At 48.1% G+C, this 18,240-nt stretch overlaps 4 protein-coding genes across 18 annotated transcripts; 3 read left to right on the top strand and 1 right to left on the bottom strand.

The window, feature by feature from the left end:
- Positions 1 to 209: 209 nt before the first annotated feature.
- Positions 210 to 6,313, top strand: LOC109754781 (uncharacterized). The gene is made up of 2 exons (XM_020313682.1): positions 210 to 362; positions 5,474 to 6,313. Exons 1-2 carry the CDS (start codon positions 210 to 212, stop codon positions 6,311 to 6,313), a joined length of 993 nt encoding a protein of 330 aa, XP_020169271.1.
- Positions 6,314 to 7,602: 1,289 nt separating this feature from the next.
- On the bottom strand, positions 7,603 to 13,898 carry LOC141027963 (uncharacterized). 15 transcript variants are annotated; one of them, XR_012190024.1, is made up of 12 exons: positions 13,619 to 13,873; positions 13,403 to 13,556; positions 13,259 to 13,319; positions 12,968 to 13,086; positions 11,944 to 12,045; positions 11,136 to 11,216; positions 10,691 to 10,810; positions 9,960 to 10,082; positions 9,353 to 9,510; positions 8,755 to 8,957; positions 8,494 to 8,615; positions 7,603 to 7,976 (listed from the first exon to the last, which is right to left on the bottom strand). XR_012190024.1 is itself a non-coding variant. In XM_073505656.1 (11 exons), exons 3-7 carry the CDS (start codon positions 13,315 to 13,317, stop codon positions 10,028 to 10,030), a joined length of 357 nt encoding a protein of 118 aa, XP_073361757.1. In that variant the 5' UTR covers positions 13,318 to 13,319; positions 13,403 to 13,546; positions 13,619 to 13,898; the 3' UTR covers positions 7,603 to 7,976; positions 8,494 to 8,615; positions 8,755 to 8,957; positions 9,353 to 9,510; positions 9,960 to 10,027. The 15 variants fall into 15 exon arrangements, 10 of the variants coding, with proteins under 10 accessions (XP_073361757.1, XP_073361765.1, XP_073361759.1 ...); XR_012190026.1 differs by lacking the exons at positions 13,403 to 13,556; positions 13,619 to 13,873 and adding an exon at positions 12,132 to 12,201 and having other exon boundaries at positions 13,259 to 13,329; XM_073505656.1 differs by lacking the exons at positions 11,136 to 11,216; positions 12,968 to 13,086 and adding an exon at positions 10,114 to 10,151 and having other exon boundaries at positions 9,960 to 10,065; positions 13,403 to 13,546; positions 13,619 to 13,898.
- LOC109754783 (uncharacterized) lies at positions 13,880 to 15,628 on the top strand. The gene has a single exon (XM_020313684.4). It carries the CDS (start codon positions 14,359 to 14,361, stop codon positions 15,265 to 15,267), a length of 909 nt encoding a protein of 302 aa, XP_020169273.1. The 5' UTR covers positions 13,880 to 14,358; the 3' UTR covers positions 15,268 to 15,628.
- A 1,510-nt stretch (positions 15,629 to 17,138) lies between these two features.
- Positions 17,139 to 17,720, top strand: LOC109754780 (uncharacterized). Its single transcript, XM_020313681.2, has one exon. The coding sequence runs from the start codon at positions 17,139 to 17,141 to the stop codon at positions 17,718 to 17,720; it is 582 nt and encodes a 193-aa protein (XP_020169270.2).
- Positions 17,721 to 18,240: the final 520 nt, after the last annotated feature.

The following is an 18,240-nucleotide window of genomic DNA, read 5'->3' as shown; positions in this document are numbered from 1 at the left end:
ACGAAGGCTACTCGGTACTGCTCTAACCTCAATGCACTATTAAGACTTGGAGTCTTGTAATTCGACATTGTAAAGTTGCGTAGATCAATAAAACACTCTTGTCATTGGATCACTGCCCTCTGCTCCTGGATCTAAACGTGGATTTCACATATGGCAAGCGCTTTCACTTCGAGGCCTTTTGGCCAAAGGTTGATGGGTTCTTTCACACGATGGACATGGCGTGGAGCTCAGTTGGCCCCTCGGGCAATGCTGTTGTGAATCTTGACAACAAACTACGGGCTACGGCCAAGGCACTCCAGAGGTGGAGCGATAGGTGGATCGGGAATATCAAGCTGCAGATTGCAATTGCGTTGGAGGTCATTGTACGGCTGGACGCAACGATGGACTCGAGAGTCTTGACAGAGAAAGAGCACGGGCTACGCAAAACCCTTAAGAGAAAGCTTCTTGGGATGTGCTCACTGCAAAGATCCATTGTCGGACAACACTCTCGTCTACTCCAGCTAGCTTAAGGAAGGAGAGGCCAACACCTCCTTCTTTCACCGCCAAGCCAGCCACCGGCAGAGGAAGAACATCATCCTCTCCATCCACTCGGAAGGCCAAGTTCTCACAGGCCAAGACAACATCGCGCGGGCGGTTGATGATTACTAACAGCGCCTCTTAGGTTCGGCCACAGAGAGGAGCCACACCCTGAACCTGGAGTTGCTTGGGTTGCCAAGGAGGAACTTGACGAATCTGGAGGAGTCGTTCTCAATGGAAGAGGTGGAAAAAGTGATCAAGGAAATGCTAATGGATAAGGCACCCGGACCGGACAGCTTCACAGGACGCTTCTATGCTACATGCTGGCACATTATAAATGATGATTTCATGAGGGCGGTGGAGATGTTTCACGGTGGAGACATGCGAGGGCTACAGGCCATCAACAGATCCACCGTCTCGCTACTGCCGAAGAAAGTGGGAGCGGTGGACATCAAAGATTTCCGGCCAGTTAGCCTGAATCATGGCGCAGTCAAGATCTTCGACAAAGTTCTCGCCTCTCGGCTCACTGATGACTTACCGCACCTGGTGGGCAATCATCAAAGCGCGTTCGTGCGCAGACGATCTCTGCATGATAATTTCATGCTCGTGCAAGGCACGACACGTAGACTGCACGCTCTAAAGGATCCGACGATCCTTGTGAAGCTGGACATAAGCAAAGCTTTCGACTCTGTGCAATGGCCTTTTCTTCTAGAAGTAATGAGGCAGATGGATTTCGGACCAAGGTGGACCTCCTGGATTTGTGGACTACTTGTGACATCATCAACCAAGATAGCTGTCAATGGAATTCCCGGTGAAACAATCTTCAATTGCCAAGGGTTGCGTCAAGGAAGCCCGCTTTCACCCATTATCTTCATTCTCTGCATGGAACCTCTACACCGACTGTTTGAGCATGCCACCGTAGCTGGATTACTTGCTCCTTTGGCCAGGACGGGACTGCGGCATCGGGTATCCATGTATGCAGATGACGCAATGATTTTTCTGAAACCGAAGGAGATGGACCTTCAGGCGTGTGCTGTCATTCTGGACCTGTTTGGGCAGGCATCAGGACTCAAGATCAATCTTCAGAAAAAGTTCTACTCTACCAATCAGATGCACGCAAGAGCACATGCAGCTGGTGTCGGGGCTGCTGGGATGCGCAACCACAACTTTCCCATGTCGATATCTCGGGCTACCACTGTCCATTCGGAAGCAAATAGCCGCACACTTCCAAGACCTGGTAGATCAAATTGCAACACGCCTGCCAAATTGGAAGGTGGCATCCCTACCGAAGAGCAGCCGGTTGTTACTGATCCAGTCGGTTCTTTGTGCAATCCCGACGCACTCTATGATTGCCATGGGCCTGCCACCGAAAACGATCAAGGCAATCATCAAGATCTGCAGAAACTTCCTGTGGTGTGCAAAGGAGGAAGCAAGAGGAGGTAAATGCGCTGTCGCATGGGAGACTCTCTATCGACCAAAGTGGGCAGGTGGTCACGGTGTCCCTGACCTGAGGTGGATGAATGTGGCATTGCAAGCCAAATGGCTCTGGCTGCAGCGGACAGACCCGTCCAGACCATGGGCAGAATTCAGATTCGCAATCATCAATGAGGCAAAAGGCCTGTTTCAGGCGGCGACTAGACTGTCCCTTGGCGATGGACGCATAGCTTTGTTCTGGGAGGATAGATGGCTAAATGGTTACCGAATACAATAGCTAGCCCTGGCAGTGTATGAGAAGGTGCCAAAGAAAGTTCGGAGCTCTAGAACCGTTGTCGAGGCTCTGATGGATGCAACGTGGGCCTGCAATATCAGACCAAACATGGACAGGACCGGCCTTCTACAATTTTTGGAGACCTGGTTGAGGGTGGCAAATATAACGCTAAACGCCCAGGTACCAGATCATCTGTCGTGGTCCTGGGAGAAGGATGGCCAATTCTCTGCGAGGTCGGCGTACGCGGCCAGGTTTGCCACGCTCCATGTCTCACCGGCGGCAGTGTTCACATGGGCATCGAACGCACCTTTGCGTTGCCGTTTCTTTGCATGGTTGGCCCTGTGGAAAAGGGTGTGGACCTCAGACAGGCTCGCAGAGCATGGACTCCCACACCAGAATGCTTGCCCTCTTTGCGACCATGACGACGAAGATATAAATCACCTCCTGCTCCAATGGGTGTTCGCGAAAGAGATATGGAACAAGCTAGGCCAGGCTATGGGCATGACAGGCCTGTCACCATCAGTGGACGAAGATCTACAAACTTGGTGGACAAGAGCCATACCACAGGGAAAGCATGGTAAGACCTATCGAGCCATTCACTTGCTGACCATGTGGGCATTGTGGAAGCACAGGAACTCTATCGTGTTTGACGGAATACCGGATGTGCAGCTTGTCATACGACGGATTGCCTCTGAGTGTGTATCATGGAAACAGGCTGGCATCTTGCATGCAGATTTCCCAATTTCTTTCATAGGGGTAGATGGGCGGGCGGCTGATGAGTAGTCCTATGTAATGTAAATGTGTCGTGGGGTGGAGTGCGTCCATTTGTGAACGCTTTGTAAATAACTGTGGGCGGGGTTCTCTCCCCCTTCTTCTCTTAATATATGATACGCACACTCGTGCGCATTCGAGAAAAAAAACACTCTTGTCGAGTGGTTTGTATCATGTTACTCATGGATTGTAAAAGCATACGCTAGACTAATTTCCCGAGCTGACGTGTGCGACAGTCCATCTGAATACAGTGGTAATTTGTTGTACTCAAATGGGGTGCCACACGGTTGAACATTGGTCTTATCATTCGAAGCCGTCACCGAAAAAGCTTGGCACGGAATAATGGTTGTGTGAGATCGAAATAATCGTCGTAGAGTAGGACAAAGTCGTTTTCTCTGTTATGATTCAACACAGGAGCATGGCCCGATCAATCCCCTAAACAATGGTCGCCGCCTCGAAATGTGCTCATTGACGATGAAAGTAGCAACCACAACATCATCATTATCTTTGGACGATTCTTAGGACGATGATGAACGTATGATGTTCTTGAAAAAAAAACTCATCTGAGCTATCCGCCATGATCCTTCGGAGTGATGAATCCGTACCTCACAAAGACAACGGCTGGCGTGGACGAGTCTCGACCGGGCAAACGGCCTAACACCTTGTGGGCGATGACGGCCGCGGACATGGACGTGTCTCGGCCGGGCAAACGGCCCAACACCTTGTGGGGACGACAGTCGCGGGCGTGGACGAGTCTCAGCCGGCGAAGGGCCCCGTCCTTGGTCCATTCGGGCACCAGGGATGACGAACACCGCGTTCTCTGGCGGTGACCGTGGAGGTAGCGGTTGTATATCAAGGGCTGCCGGCGACCCTGGGTAGGTGGGACTTGTACTACTCCGTCGACAGCAAGACGTGCCCACAACGCCGACAAAATGGGCGTGGGTGGATGCGGCAGCGAGGGCTGGGCGGTGGCGAATAGGTCAGAAGCTGGATGGTGGTGGCGAGGGCGAAGAGGCCAGGCTGTTCGTGGGGTGAAGGGGGCGAATGGCATGTGTGCGACCGACAGGCTGGCCAGGGGAGGACACTGTGGGGCGTCCGCTACGTGTCCACGAGGGCGCAAATCCAGGCCAAATTTGAAATAGGAATGGGTCCAAACTAAACGTCGTGAGTCACCGCGTTGGGATGAATTTTGTGTCCCACGAACCTAGATAGACTTGAACACACGAAATGGGTTGGCGCGTTAGAGTCGCCCTTAGAACAAATATCTCAGAGATCAGACCGCTGAAAAATGATAGAGAGTTAATTCCGCAGAATACATGAAGGGAACAAAACAGAGTGGCAGATCGTCCGACAAACTACAGCCGCACGGAGTACACTACGACAGTGTAGCTTAACCATAGTGCCCCTGCATCGAAAAACTTATGTCTCTCGATTGTAACTCTATAAACATTGAATAAACTCATTTTCAAAAAAAACTTATGTCTCTCGATTATAACTCTATAAACACTAGTAAAACGCCCGTGCGTTGCCACGGGCTATATCGGCGACTTACCGTTAAAGCTCTATCCTTTTCTTTCTTCCTTCCTTATCCCAACTAAAAATGCTTTTTGAATTTAAAATTATAGCCTTACAGGAGATCTTGTAAGAAATGTGCTACAAAAATATCAACCAGAGATCTTTAAGAGCATCTCCAATAGACGGTCCAAATGTAAAAATACCTAACTTTTGGACCGTCTGGGGCAAAAAACGCTGCTCCAACAGACGGTCCATATACAAAAAAAATTGGACCGCGGCCTCCTCGTGATGTAAAATCCAACATCTCGCGATGCAAATATACATCACGAGATGCATCTGGTCCAAAAGCAGCCGCCGCCTGCGAACGCCCAACCGTCACTTCATTTCCGTTCCCGCCCGCGCCCGTCCGCCCGCCCGCGACCCGCCGGCCGGAATCCGCCGCCGCGACCGCCCAAAACCTCGCCGTCGCCCGCGTCACCACCCCACATCCCCGCCGCCGCCCTCCGCCGCCGTCGCCCCCCTCGCCTCCCCGCCGCCGCCCGGACACCGCCGAATCGGGAGGCAGCCGGCGCGGGATTCGGCCCCTCCGGCGGTCCGGCTGCCGCGGTAGGCCTCCGCGGGGTCTCGGGCTGCCGCCGACCTGCTCCCGTCGGCCGTGAGCCTGTCCACGGACGTTGCACCGGCCGCACGACGACCGCCGCACCAATCCCTCCGCCCGGCTGCCGAATTTGTCTTCGCCGCCCGCCGAGCTCCTCTTGGCCGGCCTCCAACCTCTTTTGTTATCACCGCCGCCGTCCGGAGCCGTCCGCAGCCATAAGCAGCAGCCAATCCAACCGGCGGCCATCTTCCTCCACCGCGCGCACAAGGTGTTCGACGGAATTCCTCAAGGTAAAAAAATGACAAAACTTGATGATTTAACTCGGGATTGGATAGTATGTTTGACAGTGGTCGTGTGCATTGTAGATGAGCTCGGTTGACTCCTCTTTCATGGATGATTCATCGTCGGACGAGGAATTTGATTTCCATGAAGAAGAGGAGATTGCTATGCTAGTGGCCATGCACAAGAGGAAGAAACTGAAGCACGGTGGTTCCGCTTATGGTCGTGCGTTCATTCGGAGAGAACGGATTGATGCGCACAAGCGGTTGGTGCGCAACTACTTTGCATCATCACCTGTCTTTCCGGAGAATTACTTTCGACGCCGTTTCAGAATGTCGAAGGACTTGTTCTTTCGCATTTGCAATGAAGTGAAGCAGCATAACCTAGTCTTCGAGCAGAGAAGGAACTGTGCGGGGTTGCCTGGGCATAGCATTGAGCAGAAGGTCACTGCCGCTTTGCGCATTATGGCATATGGTGTTCCGGCAGATTACATTGATGACAACTTGGCGATGGCAGAGAGCACTTCTATCTTCTATGTCAAGCAATTTGCAATAACTATGGTAGAAGTGTTCGGTCCACAGTACTTGAGAGCAGCCAATGCTCAACACACTCAGAGGCTTTTGGAGATGAACAAAGCTCGAGGGTTTCCAGGTATGCTCGGGTCTGTAGATTGCATGCATTGGAAATGGAAGAATTGTCCAAAAGCATGGCATGGACAATTCAAGGGTTGTGGGAAGGATGCCACTATCATTCTTGAGGCAGTTGCTGATTATGAAACATGGATTTGGCATGCATATTTTGGTACGCCCGGTTCTTGCAACGACATCAACGTGCTCGACCGGTCACCTCTCTTTGCCAACTTAGCAAATGGAGAAGCACCACCGGTGACCTTCGAAGCAAATGGCCGCACCTACAACTATGGGTAATATCTTGCAGATGGGATCTACCCGAGGTGGAGTACATTCGTCAAGCCGGTTGCAACACCTCAAGGTAAGAAAGAACTTGTCTTTCATAATGCACAAGCGGCAGCTAGAAAAGATGTTGAGAGGGCATTTGGGATTTTGCAATCCCAATTTGCTATTGTGCGAGGACCAGCTAGATTTCGGGATCAAAAGATCCTTTGGTAAATCATGACCGCTTGCGTGATCATGCATAACATGATCATTGAGAACGAGCGTTGAAAAGATTTAGATTACAACTTCTATCACTTGATGGGCATTCCTGTTAACCCCATGCGAAAAGAACAGCGCATCAGACGTTTCATGAAGGTGTACAGCGAGATTAGAGACAGCGATGTGCATGACCAACTCCAGAAAGATTTGATGGAAGAGCATTGGAAATGGCATGGCGAAAGATCCGCATAGATTCATTATTTGTTTGTTCAAAACTATGTTGTATTGTGCAAAACTATGTTGTATTTGTGTTGCATTTCATCTCCTGGATCTGAAGAACTATGTAATAATTTAATGTTGTGGACATGAATTTTTTTTATGTTGTTTTAAAATATGCTCTTATGCAATATGTGCGGTTGTACAGTGGCTGGACAACGGCTGAACAACAGCCGCGCGGCCGCTGGCCGGTTTTGGACCATGAATTTGGACCATCTATTGGAGTTGCTTTTTTGAACCATGAATTTGGACCATCTGTTGGAGTTGGCCTTTTTTCGGAGCTCCAAAACGCATTTTTTGGCGGTCCAAATTTTACATCTCCGGTTTTGGCCCGTCAAAATTTGCACCATCTATTGGAGATGCTCTAATAAGGCCATGAGAAAGACATGAAGACAGCAACATAGTACTAAGGTGACTTCCAAGAAAGACATGAAAGTCAAACTATAATATTTTGCTCATACACATTATGTGTAATTTAGACATATCTATTCAACTCCAAAAAGAATAGTGATGAACACCGATGTTGTCATAATTCTAATCACAACAAATATTTGTTGGTTATACAAGAAAAAGCAAGCAAATATAACATGGTTCTTTATAAAACTTAGAACTATTGCTTCCAAAGATGGCACCCTTGGTATGAGAATCAATCTGAAGCTGCCTTCGAGTAAACTACGATGACAAGGGGCTTTCAACCAAGAACCAGAATTTGATTGACTACCCACAAAAGTCAGAACTGTTCTTTGCAACTTTATAAAAAGCTAAATTTAATCCAAAAATAATTATGAAGAGAGGTTAGTAAGTAAAACTAAGTCATGACTATTTGATTGAAGGGAGAAAATGATTGTTTTTTATTCCAAAGATAAATACCCAAGTATAATAAGCAGTAGCATTGTGCAAGCATCGACAGCAATACAAATAGTAGTAGCCTCTCAATCCCTCATTATCCCTCTACAATAGTGCAAAGTAGTAATATATGAACTAACTGGTTGCCTTCTAATATGAGAAGTCGAACCGGTGGCGGAACACACATATCCTAATCTACAATAAAAACATCTACTTTTAATCTTATTGCTCTTTAGCAAGTATTTTTTACTAAGCCAATTAAAGCATGTCTCTTAGTCCAAACTTCAGATAGGCATTCCATAAAGGAAGCACTTCATCAGGATCTTTCCTGTCACGTCACATCATAGAACACTCCCTGCAGAAATGTAAGAAATATACACAATGAACATCAAATAGTTGAATAGGAAGACACCAGAAACCTCAGAACAGACAGGTAAAATTTGATGGTACACAAATTCCCTTTAGAAGACATAAGAAGGTTTACACTCTCAACAACGTCCAAGAAAACCTAACATGTGAGAACTTATTAGTTATTAATGTTACTTCACTTTCTAAATGAAAGTAAAAATGAGATGCCATTTAAGGACAACAAAAAAACGAAAACAGAGGAAAGAATGTTGGTACATGTACAATATGTATTAGAACTCAAATGCATTTTAAAATGTATGTAGGATAATGGCATTGCTCTGATAGAAACATATGACCATTATAAAAGTTGGTGCTATGCTTTTTCTCGGATACATCTGAAGCCTCCCTACAATTTAATTCAAATACCTCATTCTTCTTGTACACAGAGGCACCATTGCATTTAAAGGTTACCATGTGATGCGGGCAAATGATTTAGTTAACAATAACACAGACCTGATCACTACCTTGTTTATATACTTGCAATTAGTTGTAGCCACTTCGACAACTGAAGTCTTGTGCTCCCCAAATGAAGGAAGTATAACACTTCCAGCAATCTCTGAATGTCTGAACACCAAAAAATCAGCTCCTGCAATCAAAATTCTGAAACTTTAATAATTGATCGCCGCCAAATTCTACACATTGATCCATGGATACTACAAGTGAGATCTAATTTAACACATTGGTCGATGAATACTAAAAAAGGGGATCTGATTTAACTTTCATACACTTAGCTGTGCTTAGGATGAGGTCAGTTGAGCAGGAGAATGCGAGCATGGAGGGTGTGTCATGATCATTGAATTTGCAAAGGAAGTAGTCAATAAACGAGCAAGCAGTAACAGCTTGCATCCTCCATTTCAAAGTGCTGAGCACCAAAAGCTCCATCATTTTTATTGTCCTTGCTTCAAACGCAGACTTTGCCTCAAATCACCTGTCAAGCAAAAATCATCGATTAATTGAGATGACAAATCACATGTTCATAAAGTCTGGGTGTGTGACAGATAGTGTATGACTGAAAATCTTGAGCCATTCTGTGGAAACTTGGCCATCCAGATTTAGTTGAGATGACAAGAACATGCATGCACTCACAAAACTGGTATTAGTATTGAAAGGGTCACCTTACCAGAAGATCGACAATATAAGCTTACCAAAATCTACACGTCGATAACCATGTACCGGAGAGACAAATTGCTTACGATATTACAAGCTGATGTGTTTCGATCGTTTGGATGGCGACTTACATCCTTTTAGTGCAGGAGTTGGAAAAAATTCAGCTAGCTAATATCACATCCTCTTAATGTTGTTCTACAAAAGTACAACACTTACATTTTGGTCGAGGCAGTGAGATCCGAAGAGGGGTGGTCACGGCGGACGGGGCGAGGGCACCCTCGAGTCGCCCTCAGGTGAGCGACGCGAGTGGAGGGGGAGTGATCCTTCCGCTGCCTGAAAAATGAATAATCTGAGGCACTTGTTCTTGGTGTAACCTGCAACCAAAACATCCATTCATGCCCATCTTCTCTGAAGTTTGAGGCAGCGATTGCTCTACTACAGCGAATGCGGCAGTAGAAGGTTTGAGCTACTTTTCTTGTCTAAAACCAAAAAGGAATAAGAAATATAATATTTGATCATGGCTGTTGCAATTCCTCTAACAAACTTCCGTGAAGTCCTGCTAGATGGTATAAAATGCAAACTTATTATATTATCACTGTAAACCACTAATGCGAATTCTCGACCTTGTTTCCCTCAAAGAATACTTTTCCACATGAAGTTATTTATAAAGAAGGGAATAACTTACACAGTTCTAAAGTTAAAACTTAAAACTACATAATAATTAATAGCTCAAACTCTTGCACACCTTCAGCCAAATAACTACAGAGATGCAGAGTGGAAGCATGTAGCACTGCTCATACAAACAACTCAATTATAAGTGCACCTGGGTCTGGAACTCTTGCTCAATTGATCTACCAACTTCAGCTTGCTCCTCATCTGCTATTTTCCATATTATAATATCTTCTCTAGCAGCTGTGTTACGTCCATTATCCGACCCTCGATCAACCTGAAGAATGCATCAAACACAGTTATGTGCTGCCTCATTGACTCCAACCTTCTTGAGAGAAGTAGTATACTTGAAACATCATAATAGAGATGAGAACATTACACTTTCATAAATGAAATTGTACACTTTCAAAAACAAATAAGCAACGATCAATTTCTGGATTATACACGGAGTTGTTGCTAGAGGAAATTGTAAAAAGAAAACGGCCTCATCAGGCCCATATGTTTTCAACATTCAGAGGTGAGCAATTCATGAGAGCATATCTCTCTTTGATTTACAAAATTCTTCTTTTTATAACTGTTGCATCTATCGAATAGTCCAAATGAAGAAAAGCATAATTTCTCTCCAGCCGTTATACACTAACTATGGGGTGCGAGTAGGTCGGAGGTTGTCCATCAGATTGTCCTCAACGCAAGTAAAAGCAACAGGCTTTAAGCCATGTTGTTACTTGTGCAGAGCTGATTTTTTAAATTAAAACACCAAAAGAACGAATAACATAATACTCAGTGGATGGCCCATGATTAAAAAAAAAAAGCAAATCTAACTAAGTTTCATGCATATGAGAAATACGTGCTACAGAATTGTTTAAGAAGGTTGAGATAGCCAACCTTTTCAGGTGAAAATCAATTCCAAGGTTCCCAATTAACAGAATTATACCATTCAATTTTTCCAGGATCTCAGCAAAATAGTTCAAGCCATGGCAGTCACGATGCTCTCTCTCTCTCTCTCTGCATTCAGAATAGAAAAATAGACAGTCAGGCAAGTAGCATTATTCAGAATAGAAGCACATAGAAAACAAATAAACAAACACACAAATATTCATGTACAGAATCGATACAAAAACATAGTGTGGTGACATTGAGATGTTACATTTACAATTCTACACATACATTATGCCTGTGCATTGTGTGAAACAGTGACATAGCAGACCATCACCACAAGCCCAATCATATAAATTTCCATGGACAGGGTAGAACCTAGCATGGCAAGATGGCCATGGCGTGGACACAAAGAGCACAAGAGAAAGCTCAGGAGAGGAAGGCGGTGGCTTACCTACACCCGCAGAGTTGGAGAAGAAGTTGCGACGTCGCACAACGGAGAATCGAGAGGAGAACGCCCGTGCGTTGCTACGGGCTACACCAATTTTTAAACTACTTGTTACTTCTAAAAACAATAATTTTTTGCCAAGTGGCGACAATTGGAAAAACGCGGTACCTTGAAGTTCTTAGCAACATTATTTACTACAACAATCAGACTTTAATTGTATGAGTTAAACTGATTGCTAAATAACAAAAATTGTCTAATCGAATGATTAACAGACTTCCACCCTTCAATATTTTATCTGCAGCTTAGCATAAAGAATGCTATTATCATTAGTAGTGGCCATAAAACACCAGTACTTTGTAGTAAGGCACCAACAACAGATCCACTATAAATAAGAAAGGATATTCCATCTATGAGTCTATAAACATATCTAGGTGCAGGATATCAACCACCGAAAAACTCTTAGCACATGTCAAACTTATAGTCAAAGACGAGAGCTTCATCTGCAATGTTGTTAGCCACATGTAGTTTAACTCGGGGATTTGTAACTGAAATTGGCTCGGACAAAGACACAAACAACTTCTGTGCACAAAAATAACAAAGAACACCTAGGGAATTCTATAACTATTAACAATAAGTATCACATGTGCGGCGAGCTGACATCCCGGAATTGTGCAAACTCAAGACCATCCGTACGAAATAGAAGTAATCTAGAGAGACATGGACTAAACCTAGGAGCGCACAGCAATAGCGAAGGAATCAGTAAAAAAGACACCAATTAATAAAATCCAAATAGAGGAGAGAAGCAACACATGACCTTGTGTTGGAGGCTCTCCCTAACCAGGAAAGCATGGACTCGGCCAAGTCCGCCTCGCTCGCCATGAACTCTGTCGTCTCCTCCGAGTCAGGGTCCTCCAGCCTGCACCGGCCATAACACCGCAAAGCTACTTAGACGACCAAACCTCAAAGAAAGCAACAGTTGGGGCTGAGATGGGAAAAAAATACCGTCTTTTGTGAATTTTATGGAGTCATCTTATAAATGTCACATAGAGCTGAGATGGGCTGACTCGAAAAACTGAATTCAACTGAAACATATTCAAGACTGGAACCTCTGTATGAATGGCAGTGGATCATCCTATACAACTGTAGTACCTAAATCGTAGCTGATCTAAACTAAAGAAAAATCAATATTCGGATGAAACTGAATGGAAATCAAAATTGAAGCCTTTGTATGCATATGAATGGATCATCCTATAATGCTGCATTACCCGACTCATGCGTAGAACTGCTGAGGCCTTTTCAAGTAGGTTTCTTTCGTTCCATAGTTTGCAATGTATCCTAGTACTTGTTTTTTTTCTAATTCCTAGTCTACACGGCACCATTGTCAGAATAAATAGATGACATGAGATTGGATTTGTTTATTAGTGCCGGTGCAGCACTTTCGAATAGAACAAGTCAATTTATCCCAAATGAATATTCTACTATATTGAAAGTATATATGAAGAGCATATTGTCATTTAACTTCAATACAAACAATGGAAGAATTCCATGGACCACAGTATCTATTTATATGTAAGACTCAACAAATCAAACAATTAAGGAATCATCTTTTATTCAGGATGCCGTTAATTCCTCAACATATTGGTAGGCCATGTTCTAATGAACCAAGAATAGACTATCATGCCCATCTTCTTTCGTAAATTATACAGTGTATTGTCATGTTGGAATGAACAGATGCATAATATGTTAAAATCAGAATAAAAGCAACACGGCGGTGGGCATACACATGAAAACAATCATAGCTTCCCAATAGATTGGAATTTATCAAGACTAAGGAACACCTGATTCAATAGACCACTGAAGCTATTCTTTACTCGCATCATTTTTCTTCTCAAGTGTTGATCGGAACTGCAGCAACCCTAAAGTATGCCCTGTAGGAGTAGTATCAAAAACTACAACCCTAATATGCAATAAGAGAACAGAAGTCAGACTCTAATGGTTACTGGAACTGAGGAATATCCAATAAGAGAACAGAAGTCAGACTCTAATGGTTACTGGAACTGAGGTGTGAGCTGAAATAAATACATATCACAATTAACCAAAAAAATATGAGAAAGTACAGGAAGTTGTACCAGCTGGAGTACAGAAGAAGACGTAAGGAAACACATGCTTGACACTGCCAATCTCCCATAGCTTCCTCGTTCGGAACATTTATTTAGAGATCTGGACTGAAACAAGCACGCATGAATCAATCTCCTCACTGTGTGGACTCGAACCTGCATGACAGCGTCGAAGAAATTGGTTGTGGAGTTCAATGGTCCACTGGAGGAAAGACTTGGGGTTGATGGTGAGGACGACGCGCACGAGGTCGGACCGCCAGAGTCGCCGGTACACGACTCACATCCAGGGCGAAAACGGATCTGCCGAAACCTTCGCGAACCAGTCAACAGGCGAACTCGATGGGGAAGAAAACATGACGATCTTAGACGTACTCCTGGACATCGGGGGCACGAGGCAGCCACCCCTGCTGCGGCCCTGCTCTCGTTCGCCGCGTCGCCAGAGGAGGAGGCACCGGCGGTGGCGGTGTGAGATCTGGGGATCTCGAGGGGATGGCGGCGCAACGATCTCGAGGGAATCGAGAGCGACGGCGACGCAGCTTACTCGAGGGGATCGAGAGCCGAGGGCGGCGGCGACGGGAGGGGATCGAGAGTGGAGGGCAGGAGAGTCGTGCGTGCGATTGGTTTAGGTTTTTTTTTCGCTGGTTAATTTTCGTTGGTTAATTTTCGGAGGTTTTTTTCCTTCGCTTGTAGATGGGTGCGACGTTAGGTGCGGCCCTGGACTGTGTGGGGGCATCGCGACGTGGTTTTTTTATTTGACGCGGCTAACAGTGAGGTGGGAGCAGGTATCAAAAAACCATGATAGGTGGGACGAAAATAAATCTGGAACGGAGACTACCAACTAAGACATTAGAAGTAGAGATTGAATAAACTCTTTTTTAAAAAAAAACTCTGCATGGGATGGGGGATGGGGGGATGGCGCGCCATCCAACGAATCATACCCCGAGCAAGAATAACCGCCCGTCCTGGCTTCTGCTCTGTATCCTCACTGTTCTCTGGACCCACCCCCACAACGTCTGGCCACTGACAACCCTACCCGGCGGAACTGACCGCCACCCGTCACCGTCCGTCAAGCAGCAACGACGTGACAAATAAACGGCCGCGCCTGCCAGCCGATGACAACCCACCCGTCTCCACTGACACCTGTGCCCCGAAACCACGGGCCCCACAGACTCCCGAGAGAGAAAGCCCCACCACCACGCTGGAGGTGGGCCCGGGGTCACGAGGCGAAGGGATGGATGGATGGATGGCAGTTGGGCTCACCAGGTAGGAGGGGGCGCGCGCCGTCGCGGGCAAGTGGAAACCGCCTCCCCGATAAAACCCTGGCGCCCCTCCCCGCTCTCGCCTCCGCCTCCGCTCCCCTCCGCCCCGCGCACGCGTCACGCATCGCTCTTCAAGAAAGAGTTTCGGCCAACCGCCCCGAGATCCCCATGGATGCCGGCGCCGGCCACGGCGCCTCGCCCGACGACGCCGACGCGGCCTTCTTCTCGCGCCGCCGGTACCGCTGCTGCTGCTTCTCCGCGCCGTGGCAGTCGTCGTCCTCCTCGCACGCCCGCCGCGCGGGGACGACCACGACGGACGAGGAGTGGTGGCACCAGGTGGGGGAAGGGGGCGCAGGGACGGGGGCGGGCGCGGAGCGGCGGCGGTGGTGGCGGCGCGGGGTGGACGCGCTGATGAAGGTGCGCGAGTGGTCGGAGCTGGTGGCCGGCCCGCGCTGGAAGACCTTCATCCGGCGGTTCCGCCGCGGGCACCACCGGCACGGGGGCGGGGCCGGCGCCGGCGGGGGGCGGAAGCTCAACTACGACGCGCTCAGCTACGCGCTCAACTTCGACGAGGGCCACGGCGCCAGCCCGGAGGGCCCCGGCGGCGAGTTCCCGGGGTACCCCGACTTCTCCACCCGCTTCGCCGCGCCGCCGGGCTCCGCCAGGTCCTCCATGGACCTCGGCGGCCGCGACGCGCCCTCGCTGTTCCACCACCCGCTGCCGCAGCAGCCGCACACTCCCCCCGCCGCCGCGCGGGGCTGACGGCGCCGGCCAACCGATTCTTTTCTGCTATAGTGGGGCGGCGGAGGCGATAAGGCGGGACGTCCCTTTCTTCCTGTTGGCCGCTGGTGGCGGTGGATGGTGTCCATAGGCTGGTGGTGGTGGTGGTGCTCCGGCAATTCTTTCATTTTCTTGTCTCGTTCGCCATTGTATAAAATCATACAGCAGTAGAACTCAATTTTGTTGTAATAGTCACAGAATTTGTCCAGAAAGCTCCTCTCGCTTGTATCTATGATCATCATCTCCCATCATCATGTTATGAAACATATATTTGTAGATTCCTGTTATCATCATTAGTGCTGCAGTCGATGATATTACAAATTAACGTGGTATATTTTTTGCATGACACTTCCTACCTTTCATTCATTGCAAAGATATGGTTCGAATTTTAATAATTGCAAAGATATTGCACAGAGAAATACCACTAATATAGATAGTCCAGCAACTTTGGGTGGCGCCTCTGCTAGTTTTCATCATTCCAAAGATATTACAAGCAAGAAATGGCAAGTACTAATAGAGTCCAGCAACTTAATTAAGACCGCAAATCCGCCAGAGCATTGGATGCTCGGAAGATTCGGGGGAGGTCACTCGCATTGCAACCGCGTGTCCCGTCGGTGTCAATTCACTCGCCACCCGTGAGATGATGAGATCAGATTTCGATGTTGCCGACACGGTTCGTGCAATCACATCTGCATAGATGGTTGCATCAATCTGGCACCTCATCATCAAGAATCAAATACGAGTATGCCGCTGCTCCGTTTTTTGTTTTCTGAACTGCATGCTGGGTCTGGACGGAGACCTCCGCTTGTCGTACTGGCGATTACCAAGCCTGTTCGTTCGGCAGCTGGGTTGCGTGCCGTGTTCCTCTGTCTGGTCCAAAACTAGTTGACCCTGGGTTTACTCCTCGTCGTAGATCAACAATTGACACAAGGGTTCGCCAAAAAGAAAAGAAAAATGGCAGTTGATGTACAATTCTTTCTTTAAAATAAAAGGAGTTGACAGACGATTCAGACAACTACGGATCTGAAGAATCGAATTACAGCACAAACGCAATATTCCCGATGTTGATGTTAACATCCAGCCAATCCAGTCACCTTGCTTAATTCCCCAATGGAGTCTTCAGCATCTGAAATGGGGACGATGCTGGTGATTTGAGCGACAACATGCACACTACACTTTTCTTCCACGGGCTACATGTACAATACTCTAGTGACTAAATACATTGTCATTTCAAGTTGAGCATAAGCATCTTCAATAGATGGTCCAAATGTAAAAGTAACTAATTTTTGAATCGTCTAAGGCAAAAAACGCAGCTCCAATAGATGGTTCATATGTAAAAAAAATTGGACCGCGGCCTCCTCGTGATGTAAAATACAATACCTCGCGGTGCAAATTTACATCACGAGATGCATCTGGTCCAAAACCAGCTGCCGCCCGCGAACGCGCAACCGCCACTTCATTTCCTTTCCCGCGCGCCCGCCCGCGACCTCCCGCCCGTCCGCCGCCGCCCCGTCGCCTCCACACCCCGCCGCCGCCCCGCTGCACGCCTCCCGCATCAGATCCGGCGCCGCCCCGCCGCCCGCCGCTGTTTGCACGCCGCCCCGCCGCTGTTTCCACGCCGCCCCGCCGCCCGCCCGCCCGCCGTAGCTCCGTCCGCCACCGCCCCGCACGCCGCCGCCGCCTCGCAGATCCGCCCCGCCCGGCTCCGTCCGCCACCGCCCCGCCCGCCGTAGCTCCGCCCGCCACAGCCCCGCATGCCGCCGCCGCCGCCCCGCAGCTCCGCCCCGCCCGGCTCCGTCCGCCACCGCCCCGGCCGCACGCCGCCGCCGCTCCACCCCTCTCACCGCTCTCCGATGGCGCCGAAGAAGACGCCGAAGGGCAAGTCAGGCTTGTTCGGCGTGAGGCAGAAGCCCTCGGGTAACTTCGGAGTGGAGTTCTCCGAGGCCGGAAGGCGTTGGTGGATCGACACGTACCCCTCCGCCCACGAGGCCGCGCGTGCCTATGACGTGGCGGTGTGGCGTGCCGAGAGGCCTCGGTCGCACCTCAACTTCCCAGAGATCGAGAGTCAGGCGGAAGCGGAGATGCTTGTGCCGCAGGGCATCAACATGAAGGAAATCCCGACGAAGAAGAAGACGACGAAGAAGCCGTCGGTTGTCGTCTGTGCTGGCGAGACCGACGAGGAGGCGATGGCGAGGTTTTCTCGGGAGCATCCGGAGTACGTCCAGGCCGAGCTGGAGTACTACTGGAAGCGTGAGGCGGAGCAGAAGAAGGGGCCGAAGAAGGAGGACGAGGCCGGTCCCTCGACGGTGATCCCCATCGAGTCCTCTTCCGAGGAGGACTGGGCAGACTTCTCGGAGGAGGAGGAGGAGGGATGCGACGACCCGGAGAAGGAGGTGCTCTGGGCACAGTTCTGCAGCTCCGACGATGAGGAGTAAATTATCTAGTAGTTTGAATAAGTAGTAGTTGAAGTTCATGTATGAAACTATGTTGAATTTGATGTTTGAACTATGTTGAATGGACTAGTAGTATGTCGTTTTAAGAAATTTACATCTTCATTTTGGACCATCTATTGGAGTTGCTCTTTTGGACCATCAATTTGGACCATCTGTTGGAGTTGAGCTTTTTTCGGAGCTCCAAAACGCACTTTTTGGCGGTCTAAATTTTACATCTCCGGTTTTGGACCGCCAAATTTTGGACCATCTATTGGAGATGCTCTTAGTAGGCCCCTGTCCTGTACGAGACACTAACGGCTTGGGCACCAATATCACAGCAGAGAATATATATCACTATATTTCTTTGTTGACGAAACTCTTATATTTCAAACTGTTTTTTCTTCTTCTGCAAATTAGGTGAAGTCTGTGGGAATACTCAACAGGCACCATATTGTTGTAAATTTAAAAGAAGAAATGTCGGGTGGTAGGTGCGACATATGCCAACGGATGGCTTATCATTGTG

This window comes from Aegilops tauschii, chromosome 7 (genome assembly GCF_002575655.3).
Source record: "Aegilops tauschii subsp. strangulata cultivar AL8/78 chromosome 7, Aet v6.0, whole genome shotgun sequence".
Lineage (NCBI taxonomy): Eukaryota > Viridiplantae > Streptophyta > Magnoliopsida > Poales > Poaceae > Aegilops > Aegilops tauschii.
The sequence above is the reverse complement of the archived record's forward strand: the minus strand, read 5'-3'. Positions and strand labels throughout refer to the sequence as shown.

Coding starts and splice junctions, on each gene's coding strand:
- LOC109754781 (XM_020313682.1), top strand. CDS start 210: ATGGACATGGCGTGGAGCTCAGTTGGCCCCTCGGGCAATGCTGTTGTG. Junction 363..5,473: donor CAATTGCGTTGGAGGTCATT/GTACGGCTGGAC, acceptor TGTGCATTGTAG/ATGAGCTCGGTTGACTCCTC.
- LOC141027963 (XM_073505656.1), bottom strand. CDS start 13,317: ATGGGAGATTGGCAGTGTCAAGCATGTGTTTCCTTACGTCTTCTTCTG. Junction 12,046..13,258: donor CTTCTTCTGTACTCCAGCTG/GTACAACTTCCT, acceptor TGGCCGGTGCAG/GCTGGAGGACCCTGACTCGG. Junction 10,066..10,113: donor AAGGTTGGAGTCAATGAGGC/AGCACATAACTG, acceptor TCGAGGGTCGGA/TAATGGACGTAACACAGCTG.
- LOC109754783 (XM_020313684.4), top strand. CDS start 14,359: ATGACAACCCACCCGTCTCCACTGACACCTGTGCCCCGAAACCACGGG.
- LOC109754780 (XM_020313681.2), top strand. CDS start 17,139: ATGGCGCCGAAGAAGACGCCGAAGGGCAAGTCAGGCTTGTTCGGCGTG.